The sequence below is a fragment of the Siphateles boraxobius genome, unplaced genomic scaffold (genome assembly GCF_051911475.1).
Source record: "Siphateles boraxobius isolate OS27281-9 unplaced genomic scaffold, OSU_SipBor_1 18, whole genome shotgun sequence".
Classification (NCBI taxonomy): domain Eukaryota; kingdom Metazoa; phylum Chordata; class Actinopteri; order Cypriniformes; family Leuciscidae; genus Siphateles; species Siphateles boraxobius.
This window is the reverse complement of record NW_027508788.1, coordinates 6352642-6380260: the sequence shown is the minus strand read 5'-3', so window position 1 is coordinate 6380260 and position 27619 is coordinate 6352642. Positions and strand designations below refer to the sequence as shown.

The 27619-nt window shown below is 36.4% G+C and overlaps 1 protein-coding gene across 2 annotated transcripts; it reads left to right on the top strand.

Moving 5' to 3' along the window:
• The first annotated feature begins 52 nt into the window (after positions 1 to 52).
• On the top strand, positions 53 to 27619 carry nectin1a (nectin cell adhesion molecule 1a). 2 transcript variants are annotated; one of them, XM_077233094.1, is made up of 8 exons: positions 104 to 862; positions 18115 to 18486; positions 19264 to 19563; positions 20080 to 20197; positions 20500 to 20651; positions 25340 to 25487; positions 26362 to 26428; positions 26925 to 27619. In XM_077233094.1, exons 1-8 carry the CDS (start codon positions 814 to 816, stop codon positions 27159 to 27161), a joined length of 1443 nt encoding a protein of 480 aa, XP_077089209.1. In that variant the 5' UTR covers positions 104 to 813; the 3' UTR covers positions 27162 to 27619. The 2 variants fall into 2 exon arrangements, with proteins under 2 accessions (XP_077089208.1, XP_077089209.1); XM_077233093.1 differs by lacking the exons at positions 25340 to 25487; positions 26362 to 26428; positions 26925 to 27619 and adding an exon at positions 21945 to 24820 and having other exon boundaries at positions 53 to 862.

The window sequence follows — 27619 nt, the reverse complement described above, 5'->3', positions numbered from 1 at the left end:
ACCTTTGACATGCGCTGTAGAATAAATTCCCTTTAAACGTGTATCCTAAAATACTCCACAAATCTGACTTTGGACGATATCACGTATTTATAGCTGATCAGCTGATATATTGTTGAAACCGATGAACTATTCACAATTACCTACTTGGGTTTACTTTTTATGCCTGCTGGCTGCACAGTTGAGCTCCGCCTGTAACTGTGATCCATTAATCGTATTGTCCTTAATCACCGGACGAATCAGACGAGAGATGCGAGTTAAACGCAACTTTGAATTCTGTGCTAGTCTGCGTCAATTGACGTTTCCTAAGTTTTGGTGTTAGGTAAAGTTCATACTAGTTTCCGCGGAAAAGAGGATGCTTTTAGAGACTTTTGGCAAAGGCACATGGATGAGGATAACCACTCCAGGACGATATAGCAACAACTGAGCGAACAAAACCCCTTCACTCTGTATTCTAGGCAACAACTGGACAGAGACCTCAGGTTTATGTTGATACGGTCGTCCATTCTTCTTTAATCTCAGTGCTTCGCGCTTTAAGCTGATTTATGTTCGATAGCCTACGCTGCCCACGCGCGCAGTTCAAAGTGCGTCTTGATGCCTATTACAGGATCGGAGTATTGAATGGTTCGGTCCAGCGCGTGGTGCCCATCCAAACTGGCTGACAAGTTCAAATTAACAATTGGACATCGGGACATCTTCAGCTTTCCTCTCACAACTCAGTAAATGGGTAACCTGGATAATTATTATCTTAAGGATTGGGCACTCTCTTAATCTCGTACCGCATCACTTCAATTGATTTCATCTTTAACAACCGTGATGTTTTTGAATTTGATTCTTCCACTGTTGTCCATCCTTTTGATAAGAGGTAAGATAAACTGTCTCATGACTCTTTCTTCTTAATGTGCTTCTATGTCTCTCTGTTACAATTTAGGCTACATTGTCGACCATTTCAAGACTAAGATCCTACTATTACGGACTATTTAGAAAATATGCAGAACCAGTTTTTATTATTATTATTATTATTATTATTATTATTATTATTATTATTGAAGCACCAATAGCTAAGTCATTAAAGCACGCATTCAATTATCACTATTCGGAACAATAATATGTTAATAATTAATAAAATAAATAATAATAAACCAATAAAAACAACTACAATTATGTCTTAAACGTTTAACTTAGGCATGAATTACAGTGGGCTCTATTGTTTAGAGGCCACCGTGTATTTTCCATGTATTCTAAAAACGATATTAAATATCCAATCAATTAGGTAGAAAAGTGTGACTTGGTTAAAAACAAAATATTGTTCAAACTGATAATTGGTCAGTCTTTAATATTGATTAGTATTGTTTTTTCTGATCAATACCAACTATTTTTGTGTGTAGGTATATATAATGTAGCCTATATGTATATATACAGATCATTTAGACGAAAGTGAATCAATCAAAACTAACTTTAGCTGGAAAAAACATTTTTAAAGAGCCACTATAAAACCAAACCAATCTCTGTTACCTTGAATTAAATGTTTATCTCTGTAAAGCTGCTTTGAAACAATCTACATTGTTAAAAGCGCTATATAAATGAGGATGACTTGACTTGACTATATACAGAATCCATTTTTCATTGTTTTATTTCTGCTATTTGACACAATAAGCCTGTGAACACTATTGTTTCCTGTAGAACACGCAATGTGCTATAATATCGTTGTTTTATATTCATGAGTTGATGAAAAGTGAGCATATCCGTAAAAATATGAACCTGCCTCTATGTAAGCCTAGAGAACAGCATGAAGAGTCAAAGTGTAGAAGAGTAGCTCTTAAAAGTTCAGAAGTATTTCACACCGTACAACTCTCTTTATCTTAACAGCTTTTAGCTTTTAGACCTGACGTGTTATTATAATTCATGTTGTGAGGCAAGAGTCTGGTTGAGCATGAGCTGCCATCATTTTACATCCGTTCTGGCACTGTGTTCTGCAGTGTTGAACTGGATTTACCAATGTATGCAGCAGAATCAAAGTCATGGGTTGTGATGTAAAAGCCAAGGTCCGCAGGGTCTGCTTTCTTCTTCTTCTTCTTCTTCTTCTTCTTCTTCTTCTTCTTCTTCTTCTTCTTCTTCTTTTTACACACATGGGCTGTCTGAGATTTCCTAGATGCTACACTTAAGAAACATCTGGCCAATTGTGATTGTTTTTTTCATGAAAAAGAAGGCAATCCGATTGTAGTGGGGAATAAATCAACAGTTCAAGCAGTCACATGTGCAGTGTGCTGGATTTATCTGTATATATAGGCCATATATACTGTATATATATAGTTGGATTTATAGTGGGATTTGGAGCATTATTTTCGATGAGCCATTTGGACTCAGCTGTTAATGAAATGAAATATTAACTATCTCTCTTATTTCTCCATGAAACAACACGCTATTTAACATTTGGAAAGCAGACACTACCCAACAGCACACTGCTCACACGTTCTTGTTGATATTTTAAAAGTGTGTGAAATACAGTAGACTACTGGCCTCTTTGAGAGTTTTATCTTGAGAGTTTATCATGCTTTAAATAATAATTTTAGTGGACTTTAGAAAGGACAGAGATTGATTTACAAAATGTTTAAATGCGGTTACAGCAATAATTAAATCCTTATTCAAACACACTTGTAATCCCCTGCATGTAATGCCACAGCAGTAGGTTAACAAATATTAATTGATTTATTTTGCTGTATGGGCGAGTCTCACGAAAATATGAAGAAAATATAAATATGAAAAATACAAAAACACCTAATAATAATCATACATACATTTTTGGGTGAGCTAACCCGTATATATATATATATATATATATATATATATATATATATATATAATAAAATGAATTAATTAAATATTAATAATATTGATTAAATAATGTTACAATGCAAAAAAGTCACATTTTCTGTACAAAACATCTTGGGGTGAAATGTGAGATTCACCCTTATATTAGTTGTGCCTCTGCTCTGTCAAAAATAAAAAGTCTGTCATCATTTACTCACCCTCTCATTCCAAACCCATAAGACTTTCACTCATCTTCTGAACATGAATGAAGATATTTTTAAAGAAATCTGATAGATTTCTGTCCCTCCATCGCCAGTCTACGCAACTACAACTTTGACGACACCAGATCAATGCTTATATGTGATTAAATGTCTAAATTAAATCTGTTCATCATTTAAAGTGATCGAGTCTCTTCAGACAATTTGGACTAAACCGCTCATATCATATTAATTAGTTTTACGATCTCTTTATGAACTTGTCAAAGTGGTAGTTGCGTAGACGATGGAAAAAGCAAAGAAAACGCGGTCGGAAGAGTCTAGAAAAAGGAAACGAGAATCTGACAGCGTGAGGAACCGGACAAGAGTCCCACTCGGTCGGGCTTTCACGTTTAAAGTTGATTCCTGCGATTATCATGAGAACAGTTGTCAATATCTCACATAATTTTCAGGACATAAATAAGCCTACACGTTTTAAATAGTGTAAATGAGTGCAATTTGCAAACTATTATGATAAATTGCAATAATCATGTCTAACGACATCATAACGGACATTGTTACGAAATAATGCGACACACATGTAACTTTATTGATGTCATCTGGCATTTTGTAATGTTTACATTACACTCAAAAAACACAAATTAAATTATACAGTAGGCCTAGGCTATTGGTTATTTACTTGTAATGTAGCTGCAATCATGTAAAAACGTTATAAGCCATCAAACATGGTAGGCTACTTTATTATTATAAAGTGCAGAGCTCTGCTTGAGTGATATACGACAGTAACGTTAAAAACAAGTACTCTACAGCGACTCTAGGGGTCGCTGTTTAATAAAAACGGAATTCCTGCATAGTGTGCCTTTAAAGGGTAACTAAACCCCTGGTCAGAGCCTGACTCCACCCACTGGCAATATTTGAAAAATGCTGGAAAAGTGGGCAGAGCCCAGCGGAGGGGGGCGTGCACCTGAGATGCCTACGTCACCAACAACCGCTACTTCACGAACCACCGCAAACATCCAATAGGAAAATTCAACTGCAGTAGTAACCGTTCAACCTGAAGAGGGCAGCACTCAGACGTTTTTAAACCATAGAATTAAAACACTTTAAACTAGTGATGGGCGGTACTGCAAATTTCTGTATCGATCCGATACCAAGTAAATACAGGGCCAGTATCGCCGATATCGATACCGATACTTTTTCATTTTAAAAGCATGCATTTGAACTTGTATGCACTTACAGCAGTGTGTCATGATTTATGAGGTGAATGCATCATTAATATGCTAAATCTGAACACGTTTTCATGACTACTAGGCCTAAATATTTTGTGATCTGTGCTCTCAACTCCCCTTTAATTAGTCAGTGACTTTTACAAAACTACCCAAATTATAGTAGCCTACTAGCCTACTGTTCAAAAGTTTGGGGTCTGTAAGATTTTTATTTCTCTTAGTAAAAACTGTAATATTACAATTTAACAATTTAACATAGGCTATCTGTTTTCTATGCCATAGTAAACTGTAATTTATTCATGTGATCAAAGCTAAATTTTCGGCATCATTACTCCAGTCATGATGATAATTCATTTTAATATGCTGATTTGCTGCTCAGGAAACATTTCTTATTATTATCAATGTTGAAAACAGTTTCATATTTTGTTGGAAACCATGATACATTTTATGCAGAATTATTTGATGAACAAAGTTGAAAGAACAGCATTTATATGAAGTAGATTTTTTTTTACAGTTTAAAACCCTTGACTGTCACTTTTGATCAATTTAATGCATCGATCCTTGTTGAATAAAAATATTAATTTCATTAAAAAGATCTTACTGACGTCAACATTTTAAACCTTTATGTACAGTTTTGGTTTGTTTATTGCGAAATAACTCCCGATTGTTTCTCTGTCATCTAAGAAAGGCTTCGTTTCCCAAACGCACTGGGCCTGTGAGCTCAGCGAAGCACCAGCATCGAACGCTCTCTGTGATTGATTGGTTTCGTCTTGTATACAGATGACTAGGAGAAAAGGTTCTATCCTACACAATTACCCGCTAACATTCGCTTATTTTTCCACTTAGAAGCTTATTTTACGCACTGAATTGCATGCTAAATTAATAAAAAATTACTGGTAAAAAAAACACACATTTGGATCGATATTTTTGTGTGAGGATCGATCCTTTTCGATACCACGTCAGTATCGAAGTATCGATACTTCAGGATCGATCCGCCCATCACTACTTTAAACCCAAATGTCAAAAAATTTACTGGAATCAATGAACAGCATTTATGAAGCTCCATTCTTACAGATCATTAACTAAAAAAAGTTGTTTTAGTGTTTAGTTACTCTTTAATATAGTTTATGCGTGACCAAATGTGCTAGTTTTGCAGAGATGGTAAAATATTTAAAAACAATATGTACAGTTGCATGACATTTGTCAGATTTGCGTATGAATCCAACAAGTTATGCATAATATTTTATTACTACACTTTGTGTAATAACGTACAACTGAGTAGTTACACATTATTAGTTGTGTAGGCATATCATAGAGTTGGATTGGTGTCTATTTATTTTACCTCGATAAGATCCCAAAATAGAGCATCACTCTGGGTGAAACTTGAGTATGATTTCTATACTGTTATCAGTAACAAACAGAGAAACTTTATTACATTTTCTGTCATCCTGTCTAATAGACGATAGATAGAGGCACAGTTAAAGAAACATGCAGGATGTTTAGCAGCTGGTGAACTTAATTAGCATTAACAAAAATCTCAGTTGGTTTCTATAATGATTTACAACATCCGAAATTCGACATGTGTGAATGTGGAGGGTAAAGATACTGTTGATTCAGCTTTGATTAATCGTCACTTCAGCCTGTGCAGGCTTTTTCATATAACACTTGAGAACTCATTCTTATGCTTGTCAATTAACATGATGTGTGTATCATGACTCACTTTCGTATGAAAAACTAAATGTAATATAAATGTGAAATGTCATGTAGAAAGTTCTTTTTGGACCTTTTGAATAACAAATAGAGAAGTTGCATATTTTAAATCCATGTGAAATATGAATGCATTCCTCCATTTGCAGATCTAATTAGAAGGAATTATTGAAGAACATTGTATGTGTGTGTGGCCTGTCTGGTGTTATGCGTTGTCTGGTTCTGTTGTGGCTGATCCTGACCCACTTTCCCCCCTTACTATGAGCGCTTCCTCTTTAACTGCCACTGAGCACGCTCCCACCATCTGTTATCCCTTGGACCGTTGCCATGGCAATACTGGGAGTCTTTTCTAAACGGGCAATGCAGTCAGTGAGTAATGTAGTAAAGGGCTGAACTCTGGCAACAGGTCATTGTACTAAAACCCCGGCTTTGACATAAGACATCTCAGTACAAGCTACGCAACCCTCTGCGCTTGAGTAATGATGAGCTGTGGTTAAGTTGTGGGACAAATCACTAAAACGATTCAACCGTATCAACCCACCAGCTTCAAATCAGTACCATGGGGTAAAATTCATAAGAAATGCTATCAAATAGATCTGGATTAACAGTGTTCTGTTGTGGTGGGGATTTTGATTCATCTCAGTATAGACTTTTGAATCCATTCACCAAAAAGATTTGTTCAGAGTTGTTCACTGGTTTGATTCATTCAGGCCATCATTCTGTTATGGCAAATTGGAGTCTGTTTTTAATGCGTCATTGAATCATTTAGCCTTATTCTTGGTTCCTTTATTTAGGTTTGTGTGTCTATAAACCTACAAAGGCACTCCTGAAGGAGTGCATAAACTCCTAAAGACTGGCTACTTTCTGTAGAAAAAAGACTCCAATAAGTAAGGGATTATGTAAATTCAGCCGAGTGTTATCACAGAATAAACCCCGACGGAGTGATCAGGACCCCAACGCCAAGTTTATTACATGGCTACATGCCACATAAGTAAATAATCAGACATGAAATATTGACTTGAGTTGAAATATTTTATAAGCTCTTTAAACGTAAAGCTTCCGCAAAGAAATCAGTGCGGCGCACATTCGGACATTCATACTACTTATTATATGGCATTTCGCCACATAAATAAATATAGGGATAAGAGATATTGATGTGAGATTAAACTGTTTTAAAATTGTACCTGTTTGTTATCTTATGATCCATTACAGTCTACAAAAAATTTTTTTGCAAAATGGCAGCAGCTGCGTTTGTATGAAAGGCCACGATATCCGGATGACAATTAAATATTTATATACACAAAATATTAATGATAGAATTTTATTATTTTATTAGCTCACCAAACGCAAAACCTCCATGAAGAAAAAACGCTCCTAGAAAGCGTATAGCACTGACTTCAGTTACCCGGATGAGCCTGTGTTATCAGTTTTTACCGGTTATTATTGGGGAATAACATACATTACTGCTGGATGGCGAGATTGACCAATCAGAATCAAGTATTCCACAGAGCCGTGTAATAATAGCCAATAATGTGCTTATGTAAGTTAAATTGTGTTTGGGTTTGTTATGTTTTGGTTTTAATTTAGTTTGTTTATGAACCAGAAGCCTCATTCGTTCATTTGTTCATGTATGAGATGTTCCAGTTCATTCAGTTTGTTCATGAACAAGATAGTGCTGCTTTGAATCTCATTCAGTCTCAAAGCTCAGACCAGCTCAATGAATGATATGATAATGTTCAATAGGTGATATCACCAATCATATTGAAAGTGCATTCCACCAAAACAGTCATGTTTTTTTAACCGAAAGAGACTTCAGTGAGTCTAAAAATTTTGTTAATGAATTAATTTGTCAACAAAATTAATATAAGCGAATGAAAATTATTTGTTCATGAACTAAAAAAGGACTAGTGTTCTGTCACCATGTTATTTACTTGCTTTTCCCCCATTCTTTTTTCCAGTTGTATCATGTTCTAATCATTATGTTCTCTTGTCCTTCTTGAATTTCGCAATGCTAAAAAATATATTAATGATACTAGCATCCCAGACAGATGTGGAAGGAACAAACAAGACTTCAGAAAGTGCATTGAAAGATGTTTTATTCAGCCACTGTTTAAGCAACACCAATCTCGTCTCATCTGGCTGTCATCCTCTGTACGTCTGAATTGATTGAGTGTACAAAAATATATAACTTATATTAATATATAAAAAATATATTAATGATACTAGCATCCCAGACAGATGTGGAAGGAACAAACAAGACTTCAGATGAGCTTTAAAAGATGTTTTATTCAGCCACTGTTTAAGCAACACCAATCTCGTCTCATCTGGCTGTCATCCTCTATACTTCTGAATTGATTGAGTATACACCAATCCAACATTTTCTCTTGAGAAACCCAGCTGAAAGAGAGATATCAGTGTCATTGCATGTAATGGTAGGTCTACTGGTGAAAGTTGATAACCCTGCCTGATGGTATTATTCACAGAGAGGGCTCTCACGGCTTACTGGCACATCATATTAAGTATGAGAGCTTGCTTAAGGCAGCATACTGCTGTAGTGCTCAGCTCTGGTTAGCATCAGCCAGTACTAGTATTAAAGTTGAAGTATGTAATATCCGCACCACTAAAATCACCCAACAGAATTGCAAGAATAATGACCAACAATGGACAGTATTGTCATATAGTCCCGCCTCCAAACTCACACCATTGGATGCACACAGAGCCAAAGAGGGCAATCAGCCTATGAATAGGTTAAATATTTTTGTCTCTACATATCAAGCTGGATTAGAGAAATTATTTTACCTTTGAATTCAAAATATGAATGCATTAAAATATGGACAAGGCTGTGTGGACACGCTGTTCCTTGTTTTTATTTACTAGCATTAAGTGAATAGAAGATGACTTTGCTATACCTGCAGGCATATAAGTATGAAAGTATATTTTCAAACAAAGGGATGCAAGTGGCTTTTGTGTATGATAAGAAGCGATTATCAGAATTTCTTAATAAAACTTTCCATTGACGGCTGCATCTGTATCATGTTGAGTTTGAGGAGACAAAGCAGTGGCTCATCTTCAAACATGATGAATTAATTTCTTTATTAGAAACAGACTTGAATGTTGTTTTTCTGCTGTTACAATGGCTTGTTGGTGTATTAAAGCGATTTGCAGCTCTTTTGCAGAAATCGCCAGCTTTGCCTGTCTGCTTTTAGATTAACAGCCTAGTGCTTAGAGGTTGTGATGAGTATCATGACGGACAGCTCTCAGGGACAACAGCAGTGCAGTGATGCTTTTGTTTCTGATAGTACTGTTAAAATAATTGCTATTTGGCACATTCACAAGAAGTAAGGCAGCACAAGCTATACTTCATGAGCAGTTCACAGATTTGGCTTGAACTTTTTGTTAGAGTGAAGACAGATGTAAAAATCCTCTCAACCTATGGCTTCTCTTCCTTTATCTCTGCTTGGTTTTAAGTCATTGCTTTCTATATGTACCTCATTAGTATCAGACCTGTGAGATAATGAACATGATTGTACTGAAGGGGAAAATGAAAGAACCGAATTCATTTCACTCTCCTAAAAACCTATGATAACTGTCTCTCTAAAGTAGTGAAATTTAGAAGCGTGGATTATAATCATAAATCTTCTCGAACATTCCTATGGAAATAGACAGGGCTCGGCTTTAAAGATAAAATGGGTCCTGAGATATGCTCGCTCCTGAATCTAACCCAAGTAGTGAAGCAGAACAAGTACATTTAAAAAAATGAAGGTGTGCCGGAGTTTTTGGCAAAAGCAATTGACATGCATATTGACCAAGGTTTTTTTTCTTTTCTTTTTTTTGGGGGGATTTAAGCAAATCCTTCCTGAGTCATATAAGGGTGGAACTAGTATCACTTGTCGTCAGGTTGTAAAATTACTAGAAGAGGCTGTGTAATTTATCAAGGTTTTATTGCACAAAATGAAATGGCTGCCTAAATCAACCCCTTTCATTTTATTTTGAAGTGTTTTTGGTGTTGGAACTGTGGTGTGGCAAATTATTCTCTCTCTGTATAGACAGATGTTTATGGTGAAATGTTTTGTAATTAGACATTTGTGTGTCAGAACTAAGTTAGTTGCATATGGACAAGATTTGTTCATTCTGTTCATAAAATGATTGGAAATGTTAATCAGTCTTCTGCATAGCTAGGTGTAAGATACACGGTAGTTCTTATTCCTCAAAGCTTATAATCAGCTCAGAGACCAGAGCTTGTAGAGCTGTTTTAGTCCGCCGGCAGAGTGGAAGGGAATGAGGTCATATGTGACATTTATGACCCTAGAACAGGCATGTTTGATCGACAGGTATGGTTTATATATTGCACTAACGTTGTGCAAACATCTTCTTGGATTAGAAAACATAAAATGATGTAAGATTTAAAATTTCATCAGAGCATAGCAGATCCATTTAATCTTATCTTCACCCATATTGAGGTCAACAATAGATGCACAATTTGTGTCTGAACACTTGGAATATAGCACACATTTATGGTGCTTTTGCATCCTTTCAAATCTTGAAAGGTCATTCCATTGGGATTGAATGTAAAAACGGAATTGCATGTGTAGCAAGGTTCAGATGTAATGGGATGAAGGAGACGGGAACCAGCGAACATTCAACGCTTTTAATAACAAAATAAAAGAAATACAAAAACAAAAGTATTAGCCGGCAGCCCCTCACGGACGACTGCTGGTCACAGAAGACAGAAACTAAGCACAAGTTCAGGCCTGTTCCTCTCTCTATCTCCACTGTCGTCGCGTAGGTGTGAAATGTTCATACAGGTTTGGAATGACATGAGGGTGAGGTGAACTAATCCTTTAATTTTCTAAGATGCCAAGCTGTGGAACTCTGTTTGCTTTTTTTATTATGCAACAAATGTCTGAACAAATTTCTGAGCTGACAGTGCATGCTGTGTGGAAATGTCTGTGTCTTTTCCGATTGACTCACGAATGCAGTGAAGAGACCGGACAGCTGAACAGCAGTTTGGACTGTTTTCTTGTTCCCCTTTGTTGACGGAGGGCTTTCATTTCATATTAGCCTTTGTTCTCAGTGTCATGACAGCTGACTTATGAGGCACAGTCCACCCCAGTGTGTTGGGTCATCATGTGCAGATGACAAATCCTGTTTTATTTTCTGTCACAGGTTTAAGTCATTGTGGAATAAATGATAAATGTTGTGTTTTCATCAACTTGAAATTTAGTACACTCTTAAAAATAAAGGTTCTTTATTGGCTTTCATGGTTCTATGAAGAACCTTTTTATTGAGGAAAAATGTTCTTTAGATTATTGAAATGTTCTTTACACTAAGAAAAGAAGGTACTTGGAACTGTTGGAACTTTTCACTGAAAGGTTTTCTGAAGAACCTAAATTTTTATTCAGTGGGAATGATTCGAAAATCACCTTTTATTAGGGATGCACCAATATTAAAATTTTGGCTGATACCAATCACCGATAATTCTTTGTATTTGAAAGCCGATAACTGATATATTGGCCGTTAAATCTAAATCCAAATATAATCTTATGTTTTTTTATATATAAATAATTTTTGAGAGCCTGATTACAAAAACAAAAGTGTCACCATTATAAGCCATATCCCAAGCACACAATTATAATGTTCTCATTATAATTTTATGCAGCCATATGACAGATTTGTTCTGCACTTAACTGTATATTCCTTTTTTTAAGGGATTTCAATCATATTTCAAGCAATTCAAAACAATCATTGCAAACAGATTGCATCTGAAGTTGCTCAGCTGAAGGAAATAGTCCATTAGTTATCGGCTTTAATATATCGGCCAAATTTTCTTTTTGGGTCGATAAAGATAACATTAAAAATGAACATATATTGGCTGATACGATACCTTTTATGGAACCTTAATTTTAATAGTGTACTTAAACTGGCTTCTGTGGTTCGGCATCAGCAAATCACCTGGTGAATGTATAGTCTGATAATGTAAGACCCCTATTTTTAGTACGTTTTTGATTTAATTTACGTCACCTTTCCTCTGTGGAACACAAACTGAAAAATTTTGAGTAATGTTACAATGAGTGAGGACTGGAGCTTTGAGGCCAAAGCATCATAAATGAAGAATCATGAATCAAATAAATCATGTGCTATATTACAGAGTCTTCTGAAGCCGTACAATAATTTTATGTGAACAACAAAGCAATGTGATTAAAAAATTAAGTTGAATCTTTTCACTGAATCCATTGATCATGTGCTATATTACAATCTTCTAAAGCCAAACGATAATTTTATGTGTACAACAAAGCAATATGATCCAATGTATGCTGAATCTTTTCACTGAATCTGTTGATTCGGTTTCACAAATACAAAATGATCAGAATGATTTGTTCGTGAATCAGACTGATCTGGTTCTTGAGTTCAACTCACTGATTCAGTGCTGTTCTCAAATCAGTGTCTTTCTGGAGGGTAAGAATGTGAAAAATGACTCAGAATGTAGTACATGAATTATCTCAAACTGTACGTGCTTTAAAATAATGATTACTTACACACTGCTTCAAATGCTGCATCTTTGCATAGAAGGTGATAAAAATGTAATAGCCTGACTTGCACATGCACCACACCGGTTCTCTTCTCATCTGTTCCCGAATATAATCTGCAAATGTGGCCATACTTCCCCAGACATTACTAATGGATATCACAAATAGTAAATGATTTCCAGGGTAAATGTTTATCTGTTAATGACAAAGGGTGTTTGGATGGCTTTAGCTGGATATTATGTGGCGTGCTGTGGATATTCTGGATATTCTGCAGCATTGTGCATTGGGCATTGGACTGATGTCTCTCTCATGTGGTTGGAAGCGATGCTGAACTTCAATATCATGAGTGCTGTAATCTGCTGCTGTCGCTAACCTCCTCTAACCTGTCGTCTAGAAGCGTCCTATTCAGCAGGGCTTTGCTGTGTTTGTGCAGGCTCTCATGAGCAGCCCTAAAGCCTGGGAACGCCAGTCTGCTCCCCCACTGTCTACTCTAATCCAGGACTGACTTTCTGCCTGCCACCGACTCGCATTTATTCGTTGTTGTTGTTGTTGTTGTTGTTGTTGTTGTTGTTGTTGTTGTTGTTGTTGTTGTTGTTTTTAAAGCTTATCCTATCTATAGTGACCGAAGACTTAAGGGCGGCATTTAACATTATTAAATTTGTGTCCTGGAATGATTTTTTGAAAGACATATCTGATTTTGCAAAATCATTTCATTAATGTCCCATTTGACTTAACTTTTTTCATAGATGCATTTTGTATCGTACATGATCATCACAGTTTAGCTGGATTCATATGAACCGGCTATGTGCTTCCTAAGTTCCTACATACTTATTTTTAATTAATTTAATACATTTTTTGTCTATTTTTAAATGATTTTTATACCAAAAAAACATTTTTATTCTTTTTATTTCAGTTATTTTTATCCTTTAAGTTTGTATTTTTAATAGGCTCCATTCTCTTTCTATAAGAACGGTTTTATAAAAACATATAATCTATTTTGACCTAAATTATAATGAACTTTAAAATTAACCAGGAAACAATGCATTACCCTCCCGCTCAAAAATCAGTTTCTTCAATACAAAATAATAAAAAAGTAGCTTGTGTTTTGAATCCCATAAACTCTTTTTGTCATCACTTAAAACACACAAATACCACAATTAACAAATCTGAACCTCCCTTCCACAGAAAGGGCAAGAATTTTCTCCTGTTTTTAAGTGGTTTAACACCAGGAATCCTCTGGCTATGTGGATGCCTGGGATTGGAGTATCACGCACATGTTCTGCAGGTAAACACAATCTGTGTTTACAGACACCCTTTAGCCAGGGCGGGTGAAGTGCCCGTGGTTCTTAAACCCTCCTATTTTTAGACAACTAGATTTAAGCCCAGTCGCAAGAAGCTGCTGCACCTTATTTACGCTCTACAGGCCCACTGTAAAGAGACTCCATCCTCCAACTTTCAGTTCTCTCCACCTTTCATTACTCTTTGTCCTCCACATTCTATAGTATTGATGGATATAGAAGTCTTTTTGGAAGTTTTTTAAGTCAATAAGTTTAAAGTACCCATTTTTTTCATTGTCGTTTTAACAAACAAGGTTTTAATTACTTGAAAGCTTGAATTAGTGAATGAAAGTGAAATGGTAACACTTTATAATCTCTCAGTGATATGTGTCGGGTCCCCGCTATGATAACAATAACTTTCTCAAATGTTTACAGAACAAGCGGGAACCCAGTGTGCCTGTATCTTTTTCTATTGCTGTTCGATTACATGATAGAAAGTCTAAAGCCTTCAAAAGCCGTACAGCAAACCCATCTAATCTGGTGCCTATTACACGACATACCAAGATTGCTGTGGGGACAAAAAGTAAGACTGTTAAGTTAGCACTTTTAAACATCCGCTCACTTAAAAATAAATCACTTTTAGTCAACGACTTAATAACCACATACAACCTGGATTTTATGTTGCTAAATGAAACTTGGCTAGAAGAAAGTTGCAGTGCAACAGTCCTCAATGAAACAGCCCCTCCTAACTTTACTTTTATGAGTGTCTGCAGAGCTGTCAGAAGAGGCGGAGGTTTAGCTGCTCTTTATAAAGATGTCTATCAATGTAAGCAAATATCATTTGGGAATTACCCGTCTTTCGAATATCTGGGTATTGTGTTAAAAGGTGCTCCACGCATTTTACTTAACATTGTTTACAGGCCTCCAAAATACTCTCCAGCTTTTGCTGAGAACTTAACAGAACTGTTATCAACAATTTCATCAGAGTTTGACTGCTTTGCCATTGCTGGAGATTTTAACATTCACATAGATAATGCAGAAAACAATATGGCAAAAGAAATCAAAACTGTTTTAAAAACTTTTGATCTGACTCAGCATGTACATGGAGCCACACATAATCGTGGACACACTCTAGATTTACTTATCAGTAAGGGTCTAAACATTTCATCAATTGTTATTAAGGATGTAGCACTGTCTGATCATTTTTGTATTTTCTTTGATATATTGATCTCTCCTGCCATTGAAGCTAGATCTGTGTCTGTCAAGAAGAGATGCTTAAATGAGAACACTAGTGTACTATTTATGAAGGCTATATCTTTAACACCAAGCATATCTGCTGACTCTGTTGATTTTCTCCTTGATTCTTTTAACTCAAAAGTTAAGAGTGTAATTGATGATATTGCTCCTGTGAAAGTCAGGAAGAAGAGTGGCAGACAAAAAGCACCTTGGAGAAACTCAACAGCAGTGCAAAATATGAAAAGACAATGCAGAAAAGCAGAGCGCATGTGGCGGAAGACAAAACTTGTAGTCCATTATAACATCTACAAAGACAGCATCCATGCTTTCAATAAGGAACTAAGCAAAGCTAGACAGACTTTTTTCTCGAATATTATAAACAGCAATATAAACAACACGCGCACTCTTTTTGCTACTGTAGAGAGACTGACAAACCCCCCAAGCCAGATTCCCAGTGAAATGCTCTCAGTGAGAAAGTGCAGTGAGTTTGCTTCTTTCTTCTCTGAGAAAATCAATAATATCAGAAAGGTGATCAGCTCATCCTTGAGTTGCGCTGGTGTCAGACAACAGCACGAGAAAGTAGCCACTATGTCTGATTTCGAAGAAATTGATGGCAAAATTTTGGAAGAAACCGTACAGCAACTAAAAACATCAACCTGCGCCCTTGATGCACTTCCCACATCTTTTTTCAAAAATGTGTTACACAGCTTAGAAGCAGATCTCCTAGAAGTGGTAAATGCCTCACTTCTCTCTGGGAGTTTTCCGACCTCCCTGAAAACTGCTGTTGTCAAGCCCCTCCTGAAAAAGAGCAATCTGGATAAGACCATATTAAACAACTATAGACCGATCTCAAATCTTCCTTTCATAGGCAAGATCACGACCTCAGTGCTGCATTTGACACTGTCGATCACAAAATACTTCTTGACAGGCTGGAAAACTGGGTCGGGCTTTCAGGGATAGTCCTAAAATGGTTCAGGTCATACTTAGGAGGCAGAGGTTATTATTTGAGTATAGGAGACCATAAGTCTGAGTGGACATCCATGACATGCGGAGTCCCTCAAGGCTCAATTCTTGCGCCACTCCTATTCAACCTGTACATGCCCGCAATGAGCCAAATAATGAGAAAGAACCAAATCGCTTACCATAGCTATGCAGACGACACACAGCTCTACTTATCCCTATCGCCTAACGATTACAGCCCCATTGACTCCCTTTGCCAATGCATTGATGAAGTAAACAATTGGATGTGCCAAAACTTTCTTCAGTTAAACAAAGACAAAACTGAAGTCATTGTGTTTGGAAACAAAGATGAAGTTCTCAAGGTGAACGCATAGCTTCAGTCTAGCGGTCAAACAACTAAGAATCAAGTCAGGAATCTGGGTGTGTCTCTGGAGTCAGACCTTAGTTTCAGTAGTCATGTCAAAGCAATAACTAAATCAGCATATTATCACCTGAAAAATATTGCAAGAATTAGATGCTTTGTTTCCAGTCAAGACTTAGAAAAACTTGTGCATGCTTTCATCACCAGTAGGGTGGATTATTGTAATGGACTTCTCACTGGCCTTCCCAAAAAGACCATAAGACAGTTGCAGCTCATACAGAACGCTGCTGCTAGGATTCTGAGCAGAACCAGAAAATATGAACACATCACACCAGTCCTCAGGTCTTTACACTGGCTGCCAGTTACATTTAGGATTGATTTTAAAGTATTATTACTGGTATATAAATCATTCAATGGCCTAGGACCTCAATACATTGCAGATATGCTCAGTGAATATAAACCCAACAGATCACTCAGATCATTAGGATCACATCGGCTAGAAATACCAAGGGTTCACTCTAAGCATGGCGAGTCTGCTTTTAGCTATTATGCCAGCCGCAGCTGGAACCAGCTTCCAGAAGAGATCAGATGTGCTCCTACAGTAGTCACATTCAAATCCAGACTCAAAACACATCTGTTTAACTGTGCATTTACTGAATGAGCACTGTGCCACTGTTCGTCCGACTGTTTGCACTGTATTTTATTTTATGTTTAAATTATTCTGATTTCTGTATTTTATCTTTTATTCTAAACTGTTTTAATTATTCTGATTTCTTTTGATTATTTTAATTTCTTCTATGTAAAGCACTTTGAATTACCATTGTGTATGAAATGTGCTATATAAATAAACTTGCCTTGCCTATAATAACAGGGCATGAATAATCATGTACTAAATACCAATTAATAGTTACTTCAACATGAACTCATGATTAGTGAACATATGAACTAATCATGAACCAATGAAGAGCTATCATTAACTACAAGAGGAGTCATAATGATTCATGCATGAATGTTAGTACATGTTTGATAGTTAATGCATTAATTAACGTTTAGGGGTAAACTAAATCAATCAGGCACTGTAAGAATAAATAAGAAATATTTTGACTTTGAAATACATTTAAGCAAAACGGGGTGGTGATGGCGCAGTGGATAAGACACATGCCTTTGATGTGAGAGACCCGGGTTCGAATCCACTGTGAGACACCAATGTGTCCCTGAGCAAGACACTTAACCCATAGTTGCTCCAGAGGCGTGCGACCTCTGACATATAGCAATTGTAAGTCGCTTTGGATAAAAGCGTCAGCTAAATGAATAAATGTAAAACACTCTGACGCGTTTTCGGCATACAAGTCTTCGTGAGGGAGTCAACTACGGAAAACGGAGTGTTTTTAAATGTTTAAGATGATCAAGCTATAACAATAAAGGCTTTTTAATCTTTCTAAAAAGAGTGCCTTGGAGTTTCCTGAATTTTTGTTACATATGATTATCCCATCCAAAGAGCACCTCAAGCAAACATTTTGAGCTCCACCTGTATAGATCTGCTATTGCTAAATTCATATATGTTGTTGTGCAGCAGCAGCATGTCTTACATACTCACAACAGCATGTCTATGTATTGGCAGTAACAAGTCTCTGCACTTGCTCTTCAGCAGCAGCAGCGTAGCAGATCTATTCAATCAAGACCAAATACATTAATATTGTCATATCCGTTACCATGCTAAACCTTTTGTCAGGATAGAAATATGTTTATGAAAACCACATTAAAATACTGACTGACTGTTAATCTTTCCATTCCCAGATGTTCGTGGTCAAATGGTCCAGATGGATAGCAGTAAGTCAGGATTTGTGGGCTCACAGGTAGAGTTACGCTGCCAGTTTGTCAACAGCAATCCACCTGTAAAAATCTCCCAGGTCACTTGGCAGAAGCTGGTCAATGGCACTAAGCAGAACGTGGCCATCGCCAATCCAACCCTAGGCGTGTCGGTGCTGGCCCCTTTTAAAGACCGTGTGCGCTTCAAGAACTCTGCCATTCGCCAGCGCACGCCTTCCCTGGAGGACACCACCTTAGTCTTCAACAAACTAAAACTGTCGGATGAATCCACCTACATCTGCGAGTACACAACCTTCCCAGCTGGCAACAGGGAGAACATGGTTAATCTCACTGTTTATGGTATGTAATGCCGCTATCCTCCTAATACCAAGTGTACAGCAATCTCTCCAGGCCACAAATACCACAAACGCTGATTTATTTTTTGTGGCTGCATTATGCATTTACAAATATGACTCCAAATGATATTTAAGAGCTAAATAATTTCAACAAACAATTTCAGTATTTCAAATTTCAAATTGTTTGTGAACTATCCCTTTGACGCTGAGCAAGTTCCAAGGCCTTTCAGTTTCCGACAGTTTAAGGGATATCTTAGTTACATAAAACTAGTTAAACCTTTGGTGATTAAGCTTTAGTGATTAATTGAAAACTCAGTATCATCAGATTACTCTCAGTACCTGAGCAGTGTAAAAGCACTTACTGTTGTAGGTAGCAGTTACGGCTAGACGCTGTGTGTAAAACAGGCTTTTGGAGCCAAGGTTGTGCTGCATAGGATTTTGCTGGATTTTTTTGCAGGGCTCACATCACATAAACTGAGATTTATTTTTTTTGGTTTTGAGATTAGTAAAACATTTGATTTCAAAGAAGAGGAATTTCTGTGCGTATTGCATAATTTTCCAAGTTGATGAGGCTTTTGTCTGTTCAAAGCTCGTTTTCCATGAAAACTTATTATATATAAAACTTATTTTACTTATTATATAGAGCATTGTAGTTATTAATGAAAAACACAAAGTAATAAGCTGAAAAGCTATCAAAACATAACGTGGGACAGAAAAGTGCAGTAATCCAGGAGTCGCCTGCAGTGTGGCTGTGTTGTAATCCTCTGTATTTGTCCTGTAGTTCGCCCTATGATCCAGATGAGTCTGTCCACACCCTCCATAGTGGCGGGATCTAAAGATCTGAAGATGACTGTTGCCACGTGCGTTTCTGCCAATGGAAAGCCACCCAGTGTTATCAGATGGGAAACCGATTTGGATGGAGAATCCAACACTCAGGAGATACGCAACCCTGATGGGACTGTCACTGTGCGCAGTGATTACTTGGTGATTCCCAGTCGAGAAATACACCAACAGCTGCTCACCTGCGTCTCCACATATAATGACGAACAAATCACGGACAGTGTCACGCTCAACATTCAGTGTAAGAAACCATGCTTTACACTACTGTTCAAAAGTTTGGGGTCAGTAAAAGTTACGATTTTTTAATTGGAAAAAAAATGTATACTTATCCAGCGATGGTTCATTGGTTCAATATTGGTTCAAAATTGTTTCCAAAAAAAATCTATTTCAAATAAATGCCGTTCTTTCAAACTTAATACTCCTTTAAAAAAATCATGACAAAAATGTATTAGTTTCCACAAAAATATTAAACAGCACATTGATGATTGAAATTTTACTTCAGCATCAATCAAGGATTTCTGAAGGGTCATATTTTCAACATTGATTATAATAAGAAATGTTTCTTGTGATACAAAAGACTGAATATATGTAGATATATGAATAATATGTATTCAAAAATACATCATGGGGTCTCAAATAGAACTATTTTTATTAAAAATTTGTATTACTGTTTACATCAGTTTATTTAGTGTCCATTGAAGGAAAGAAAAAAAAAATACTAGATACATTTATGTTGTATTTTGCTCCTTGTCTACAGATGAACCAGAGGTGTTAATAGATGGCTTCGATGGAAACTGGTATTTGAACAGAGAAAACGTTCAGCTCACCTGCTTGGCTGATGCCAACCCACCCATCTCTTTGTTTCAGTGGAGATAGTATGTCATTTTAGTCTTAGTAAACAACATACCTTTGAATTCTGTGCTGATTTATTTATCATTCAAAGAACGTTCACTTAAAATATATTGAAATAGATGATGATCTCAAAATATACCTTAGTCTAAAATGACAAATTTTTAATTAAAGGAATTTTCTGGGTTCAGTATCAAAAGAAATATGTCGATTACCAAAGAAAATAATTTCAGCTCAGGTTTGCATTGCACTTACAATTGATGTTGTTCTTTGCATCTTAGCATCAGTGAAATCTCATGCAAAACCTGATGAGCATTTCTCTCTCTAGTTTGAATGGAACTATGCCGAGTACAGCAGAACTTCGCGACGATGTGCTGATCTTCAAAGGTCCTGTAACCTATGACATCGTGGGAACATACATCTGTGACGCCACCAACAGCATTGGGACAGGCTCAGCATCCGTTGAGGTCATTGTCACAGGTACATTGTGTACACTCTCTGTTGGACCGAATGCATAACTGCTTTTGTGCATGTGAACCTTGAATATACATGTGAATCTTTTAGTCTTTTACCCTAAGCTTACTCTCGACTGCCTCTGAAACACCACTTAAGCATTATCATTCCATTGTTGTGTCAATAAACAATGTGGACCCTCACTGCCTGAAACTGTATTTAGTTCTTTGGCCCTAAGCTGTTTTCTGTTTTTTTTCACTTGCTTGCTGGTGCAGCACTTTGCATGTGGCTGCAAGTTGTCTGTGTGTGGCTTCTGAATGAACCATAGACTTTGAGGATCTCCTGAATCATTTTCCTTTTAGCATGCTGTTAACACAAGGTGTGGTCTATAGAAACGTTGAATAGAAACATTTGCTTGTGTGTTCATGTATGTGTGGTTCTTCCGGCCTGCTGCATGGTTCGATCTCTTTGGTGTAGTGACGGCACCTGGGATTGTACAAAGAAAAGAAAAGTCATCCCCATCCTGACTCCCTCCTCCTACTCATGTTGCTTTTTAAAAGACCTTGTGAAATCGAAATTGAGCTTTGTGGCTTTTAGTCAGCATCCAATATGTAAAAAACATTTATTATTATTACATTTTTTTTAGCTTTTAGCACATTTACAGTACTGTTCAAAAGTTTGGGGCTAGTAAGATTTTCTTTAAAAGAAATGTATACTTTTATTCAGCAAGGATACAATAAATTGATCAAAAGTGACAAAGTTATTTGTAATGATACAAAAGATTTCTATTTCAAATGAATGCTTTATATTCAAATGTATTATATACCTTAAAAATTTTAACAGGTTATGGTGTCTACAAAAACAATAATCAGCACAACTTTCAACATTAATAATAATAAGAAATGTTTCTTGAGTACCAAATCAGCATAATTAGAATGATTTCTGAAGGATCATGTGACACTGACGACTAGCGTGATGATGCTGAAAATTCAGCTTTGGCATCACAGGAATAAATTACATTTTAAAACATTCTAATAGACTAAAATCGATTTTATCTAATTTATAGATAATAAATACAGCCTTAGTGAGCACAAGATACTTTTTTCAAAAACATTTAAAAAATGTATTCTAACTTTTGAACAGTAGTATGGGCTGTTCAAAGTAAAGATACAAGCCATTTGATATGATCCTAGACCCCACTTCCTGTTTCAACAGGAAATACATCAACGAATGAAAAAAACTGTGCACAAGGTCTGTAACAACCTCATATTGTTATGCTATTTGAAAGTGATCAATATGACTACCTCTTTCCTTACCCAGAATTCCCTAGCTACCCACACGAGGTGTTTCAGGAGCAACAGCAAGCAGGTGCCGTCATTGGTGGAGCTGTTGTTTGTGGCACAGTGCTGTTGGCTGCCATTACGCTCCTGGTAGTGTTTTTCTATCGCCGGAGATGCACATTTAAAGGTAATTACAGTACGAAGAAGCAAATCCTTGGAAATGGCTACAGCGAGGCTGGAAGTGTGCCGCCACATCCCTTGCTACCTCACAGTCTGACCTTCTCTGAAGAATCAGATGAAGAGAAGAAGCTGGAACTTTACAGAGGCTCTAGTATTTTAGGAGGACGCACTCAGGAGTTTCACAACTGCCATGACAGCAGGATGAAGACCTACTGCACGGGACTGATCGAGGACCATGAGAGATGCAAATGTAATGAGCAGACTTATTTTTACGAGTATGGATCTGAGGTGGAGGTCTCAGTGGACATGGTTCCTCAGATGGACGGCTCTGTCATCTCTAAAGAAGAGTGGTATGTGTAGAATTCAAAACGTTGAACTCAGCACGTCCATTTTTTGCTATCTTCTCGTTCTTCACCATCTCCTTACATTTGAAGCAGGCTTTGGGATTCAAACTGACGTTGGATTTGATTCACTTAGACAGCATTGCTGGCATGAAAATCCCAAATGATGATGGATGTTTGGAGATTGACCAATGATTAGACATGTCGATGACTTTACATGACATAATCTCTGTTTCAAAACCTAGCACGCTATTTATGGCAGCCATCAGAATTATGCATAGTTATTTGAACATTTTTGCATAATGTATAATTATGCTGCCTATTGAAATAGCCAATTTCAACCAAATTTTAAATCAGCATCACAATCATTCACATAGAAGACTATCCCATAATACATTGCGATAAACTCACTGAAATGATTATTTTTCAATACATTTAAGTGTAATTAAAAATGAATTATTTTGCCAAATATTTGTGCATGTTGTGTTAGAATTTCCCCAGTGCATCTGACTTAAGTTCAGGATGCCTAAGAATAATAGACTATATAAAGACTATAGCTATACTGACTGCATAAAAAGCCTAAGACTATAGCTATACTGACTACATCAAATGCCTAATAATTATAGCTACCTGACTACATTGGTAACCCCGGACGCCTAAGAGCCGGGCGACGTCTCGCCCCCCAGTGAACACTATCACTTGGGAATAAGATCTCTAGTGTTCCACTGACCTGCTCCGCTGCAGTAACCAGACACACTCCAGATAATGCCAGAGAATCCCACCAGCAAAAAGACTACAACAGTTTTTAGAATAAGTGCATGGCAAAGGTGACATGATTCATTACATGATTATTCTCTAATATGATTTGTTCTTCTGTATAATTCTCTGTTTGGTAAAAGCTAATTTGGATCCCTTGATACTCCAGCTTGTTGCTCATGTCATGAGGTTAAATGTATTTTCTAGTTTTGTTTCCTCTTTTGTTATATTTAGACACACTAACTATGGCCCAAGTGTTGGGTATATTTAGTATTCAAAGCATATAAATGTTAATCCAGCAAGGCAAATGAATGTTAGTTATGATTAATTAAATTCCTCCACAATGATTATAGAGTATGTGCTGTTAGTTTAGCTACATAATTTCATAGTCTATTGAAATCATTTGTGAGTTGCGTTCTGTTGTGCGCAGCACTTACGTGACCCACAGTTTCTAACTATTTAGGCATCCCAAATCGATCACTTTCCATGACATTTAGGATGTTAAATCATTAGGTTTTGTTACAGTGCTGTTAGCTTAGCAACATGCTAACTTAACTCACTGTTGATTTCAATAGAGTTTGAAGTTGGAGTTTCTACCGAAGTAGATGTCCTAAAATCAGTTATTTTCAATGATGTTTAGGATGCTGGCTCATTAGGTTTTGTAACAGAGCTAATATCACTAACATGCGCTGGGCATTTGTCAGCTCAGCAATTTAAAATGGTTGTCAAGTTTGGATGAGAAAACATCTCAACAGTGCCATTGTTTTGAGAAAGCAGTTTCGACTCGGTATAGTGTTCACTTTAAGGGCAAGTAAAACTGTACTATAACCTATAAACTGTGAAAGTCTTACACTGTGGATATAATTTTACCCATGATTCTTGGAATCTCAGATATTGTGTTTTTGTTGTTGTTATTGAAACAGAATAGTGACTTTCTGGCTGCTATAATCACAGGTTTCATTATACAATACAATACTTCTCTGCACTGCAGTAGTCAAATACCACCTATTGAGAATATGAACATGTAGATAAACAATCAAATAAGCTGTGGCTGTAGCTTTCAAGAGTCAGCAATTCATTGCATGTCTCAGTGGCTGCAATCTACAATATGAGGCCTGCTTGAAGATGTAATGTTCATGTTGTTATTTGAAGTTATTGGAAATGATACAAAAATACGTTGTACTAGACTGTATGTGTTTTGAATCTCTTTATGTAAAATGATTTCATTTTATGACACTGAGGAACAAACTGCTTGAATTTTACATTGGCTTTTGGTGTTCAGCTAATGAACTTTCCTATGATGTGCTGTACAATATTTAATACATTGTGCTTTGTTCTAATTGGAAGAATTTGTGTTTTTACACTCGTAATTTTCTTTATGTGTTGAAGTTTATTATGCTGCCAGGACAAACCTATTCAGATATAGTGTTTGTTTTTGCTGTTCTTTTATTTGTATTTATTGTGAAAGCACAAGTGTTAAGTTTTGTGAATTCTCGGCTGAAAAATAAATAAAAATGTATATCAAGTCAGTTAAATTAGTCAAGGAAAAAAGTTGCATTTTAAAGTCGTCTTTGTCTGATTATGAATAATATTTTTCTTGTGATGTAATATACCAGAATCAATAAATTGATAAACTCCATTTTCCAAGCAGAGCAATTTAAGTGTGTTTGGGGTCATCTGGTCTGGACATTCTTTGTGGTGTATAGGTCTCTTATTTGAGGTTGGGTATGGGTCTGTTTTGAGTGGAAACATTATGCCATTAACATTTCTATTACAGCCATTAGAGCATCCCACAACAAATCCCCTTTTTACTACTTTGCATTGACATCATTGTTGTTTTATGTACACAATGACCTAAGTGAAAGCTCCCATGAATACCTTCCATGGCAGCCCCGTTTGTTGGTATGAGTTTGCACAAAAGAAGGGCATGTAAGCTAATGTGAGCCGGATGTGTGGGTTTTTTCTCATCAACACAAAATACTAGGACTTGAGCCGAACAATAGAGCTATTCCGTTAATGTAAGAGCAGAATCATGTTTCAGAGGCATGTCACATTTGAATACTTAAATATCTGATTATTAAAAAGTCAGTGATTATGTGTTATGTAATGTTTATGGTTGAATTAGAAAGGAGATGGCCAATGTTTATTTGTCCTGCAGAGAAACCCCAGTCACTGAGCGCTGCAGAGAGGGTTATGGGTGTCCTTGGATGGGTGATTGCACTGGGCATCATCCTCTGTATAGCTGGCACAATATATTTGGTCAACAAACAGAAGCGGCACAAACATGCAGGGTCAGACAAAGATTCGTAAGTACTCAACTCAGTTAAAATGCTACATTTGGAAGGATACCTCTTCCAAATCCTGAGACTTTACCATTGAACTGTGTAATTATTTTCTTTCCCCAGTTATATATATTTTATCTCTGTGGTAGCAGTAAAAATATATTTACCTGGCAAAATGTTTACATCTTTATAATATTTTTATTTTAATGTTTTAATTATATATAGAATATTATTATTCTTTCATATTATTGTATACATGTATTGTATAATACAGTGTTTCTCATATAATATATATATATATATATATATATATATATAATAGTATATACATATATAACATATTTCATATTTTCATTATAATTATTATTATTACATTGTTATATATATATATATATATATATATATATATATTGAATATATGTCTGTGTGTTTGTACACACAATATTTATATATATACACACAAATTTATTTATTTATACACAGTGTGTGCGTGTGTGTACATATACACATACATGCACACATAAACATATATATATATATATATATATATATATATATATATATATATACACATTTAATAATGTTTACACACGAACGTAAACACAAACGTTTATTTTAGATGCGATTAATCGATTTTAGAGCATAAAATAAATAGATGCTGGTTGTACTCTTTCACATTATTAAAAAATAAATTATGCCTAAGCTAAACGTTTTTATATTACTGACTTATAATTAACTCATTTTATAGGTAAAGAGTAGAGCCTTTTCTGGCTGTTACAGTGTGATTTTCCTTAAGTTTCTGAAATCTAAGACATAATACAAAATGAAACCAGCCTGTAGTTGTTTTTTGGAATTGTTATGGTTAAGATCCTCCATCTCTTACTCTCTATTATTGCAGGAATAGTTCTTCCCCTGCCCACAAAAAGCCTTCCTCGTCTAAAAAGAAGGCGGCTGATGACTTCCAGGTAAGAGAGCACTCAGTAAAGCCACAGAAACATCAGTATGGCCTCTGTCCATTTTATCAGATGAAAAGAAGCACTAATGCACCACGGTCTGGCTACCGACCTGAATAGAGGTACTGAGGCTTTAATGATAAACCTGAATTGCCTTTGGCCTCAGCCTTAGTGTGTAGAGAGCGCCTCCTACTGGAGAAGAGAACAAACATGCTGCTACTGCCTCCCTGTTGAGTCCTAATACCTCTCACAAGACCCCATATCAGGTGTATTTATTATCACAATGTATGTTTTAGCAGTAGCTCTGTATAACTTCCTTGAACTTTGCTACTTTTAAACATTTATGTGTTCTGAATTGGAAAAAATGGTCCAGGTTTGAGCGTGTCAGCACCAGCATGCGTAATATCAGGGTGACAGTGTCAGCCGTGTGCCTGTGCGCTCTCATTAAATATGCACAGTGTTCATTCTCTCTTTCTCTCTATCTGACCTTGAATCTTTGTTCCCACAGAGCCCCGGGAGGTTCTACGATGAGCTCCCAAACACGGCCGACTACGTGAGTTACCGTTTGGCGTGTAACAAAGAGGATTATCTGGAGCAGCACTCTCCTCCCATTCAACCTCCTCTGACCTTCCTGCCCCAAAACCCCTACACTCAGCACTGCAACCAGACCGCCATATTCACTTACCCCACACCCCCCGCCGGCCCCATCTCCTCATACACCTTCCCCAAAGAACAGTACGTATGAAGACATCTGCAACCTCTCTCTCTCTTTCTGTCTTTATTCAGCTGCTCTGGACATTGTGTACTTTTTTGTATTTTGTTCTTTCTGGAAACTTTAAAAAATGTAATAGATTTTTTTATTCTATAAGCACAATTGGATTTGCATTTGTATTTTAAATTTTTTATAATATTGCTGAGATTTAATCTACAAATAAGCAGATTAAAGCATCAGAGTAGATTCTGATTCTATGTACTGAATAAATTATCATTGTCTTAAAGTAGGTCGGTGGTCCCCATTTACAACAGGCCCGTATTGTTTATTGTATTCTGTACAGTCATGCATCACACCATTGTTTTATGTCATTTGGAATTTTCACTGTATTTGTTTAACTGAACAGGGTTACCCTAGTTTTATCTAGTTGAATTTTACGTTGTCTTTAAAAATGTTAAATATAATGTTTATTAATGTGTTTTTTATAGATA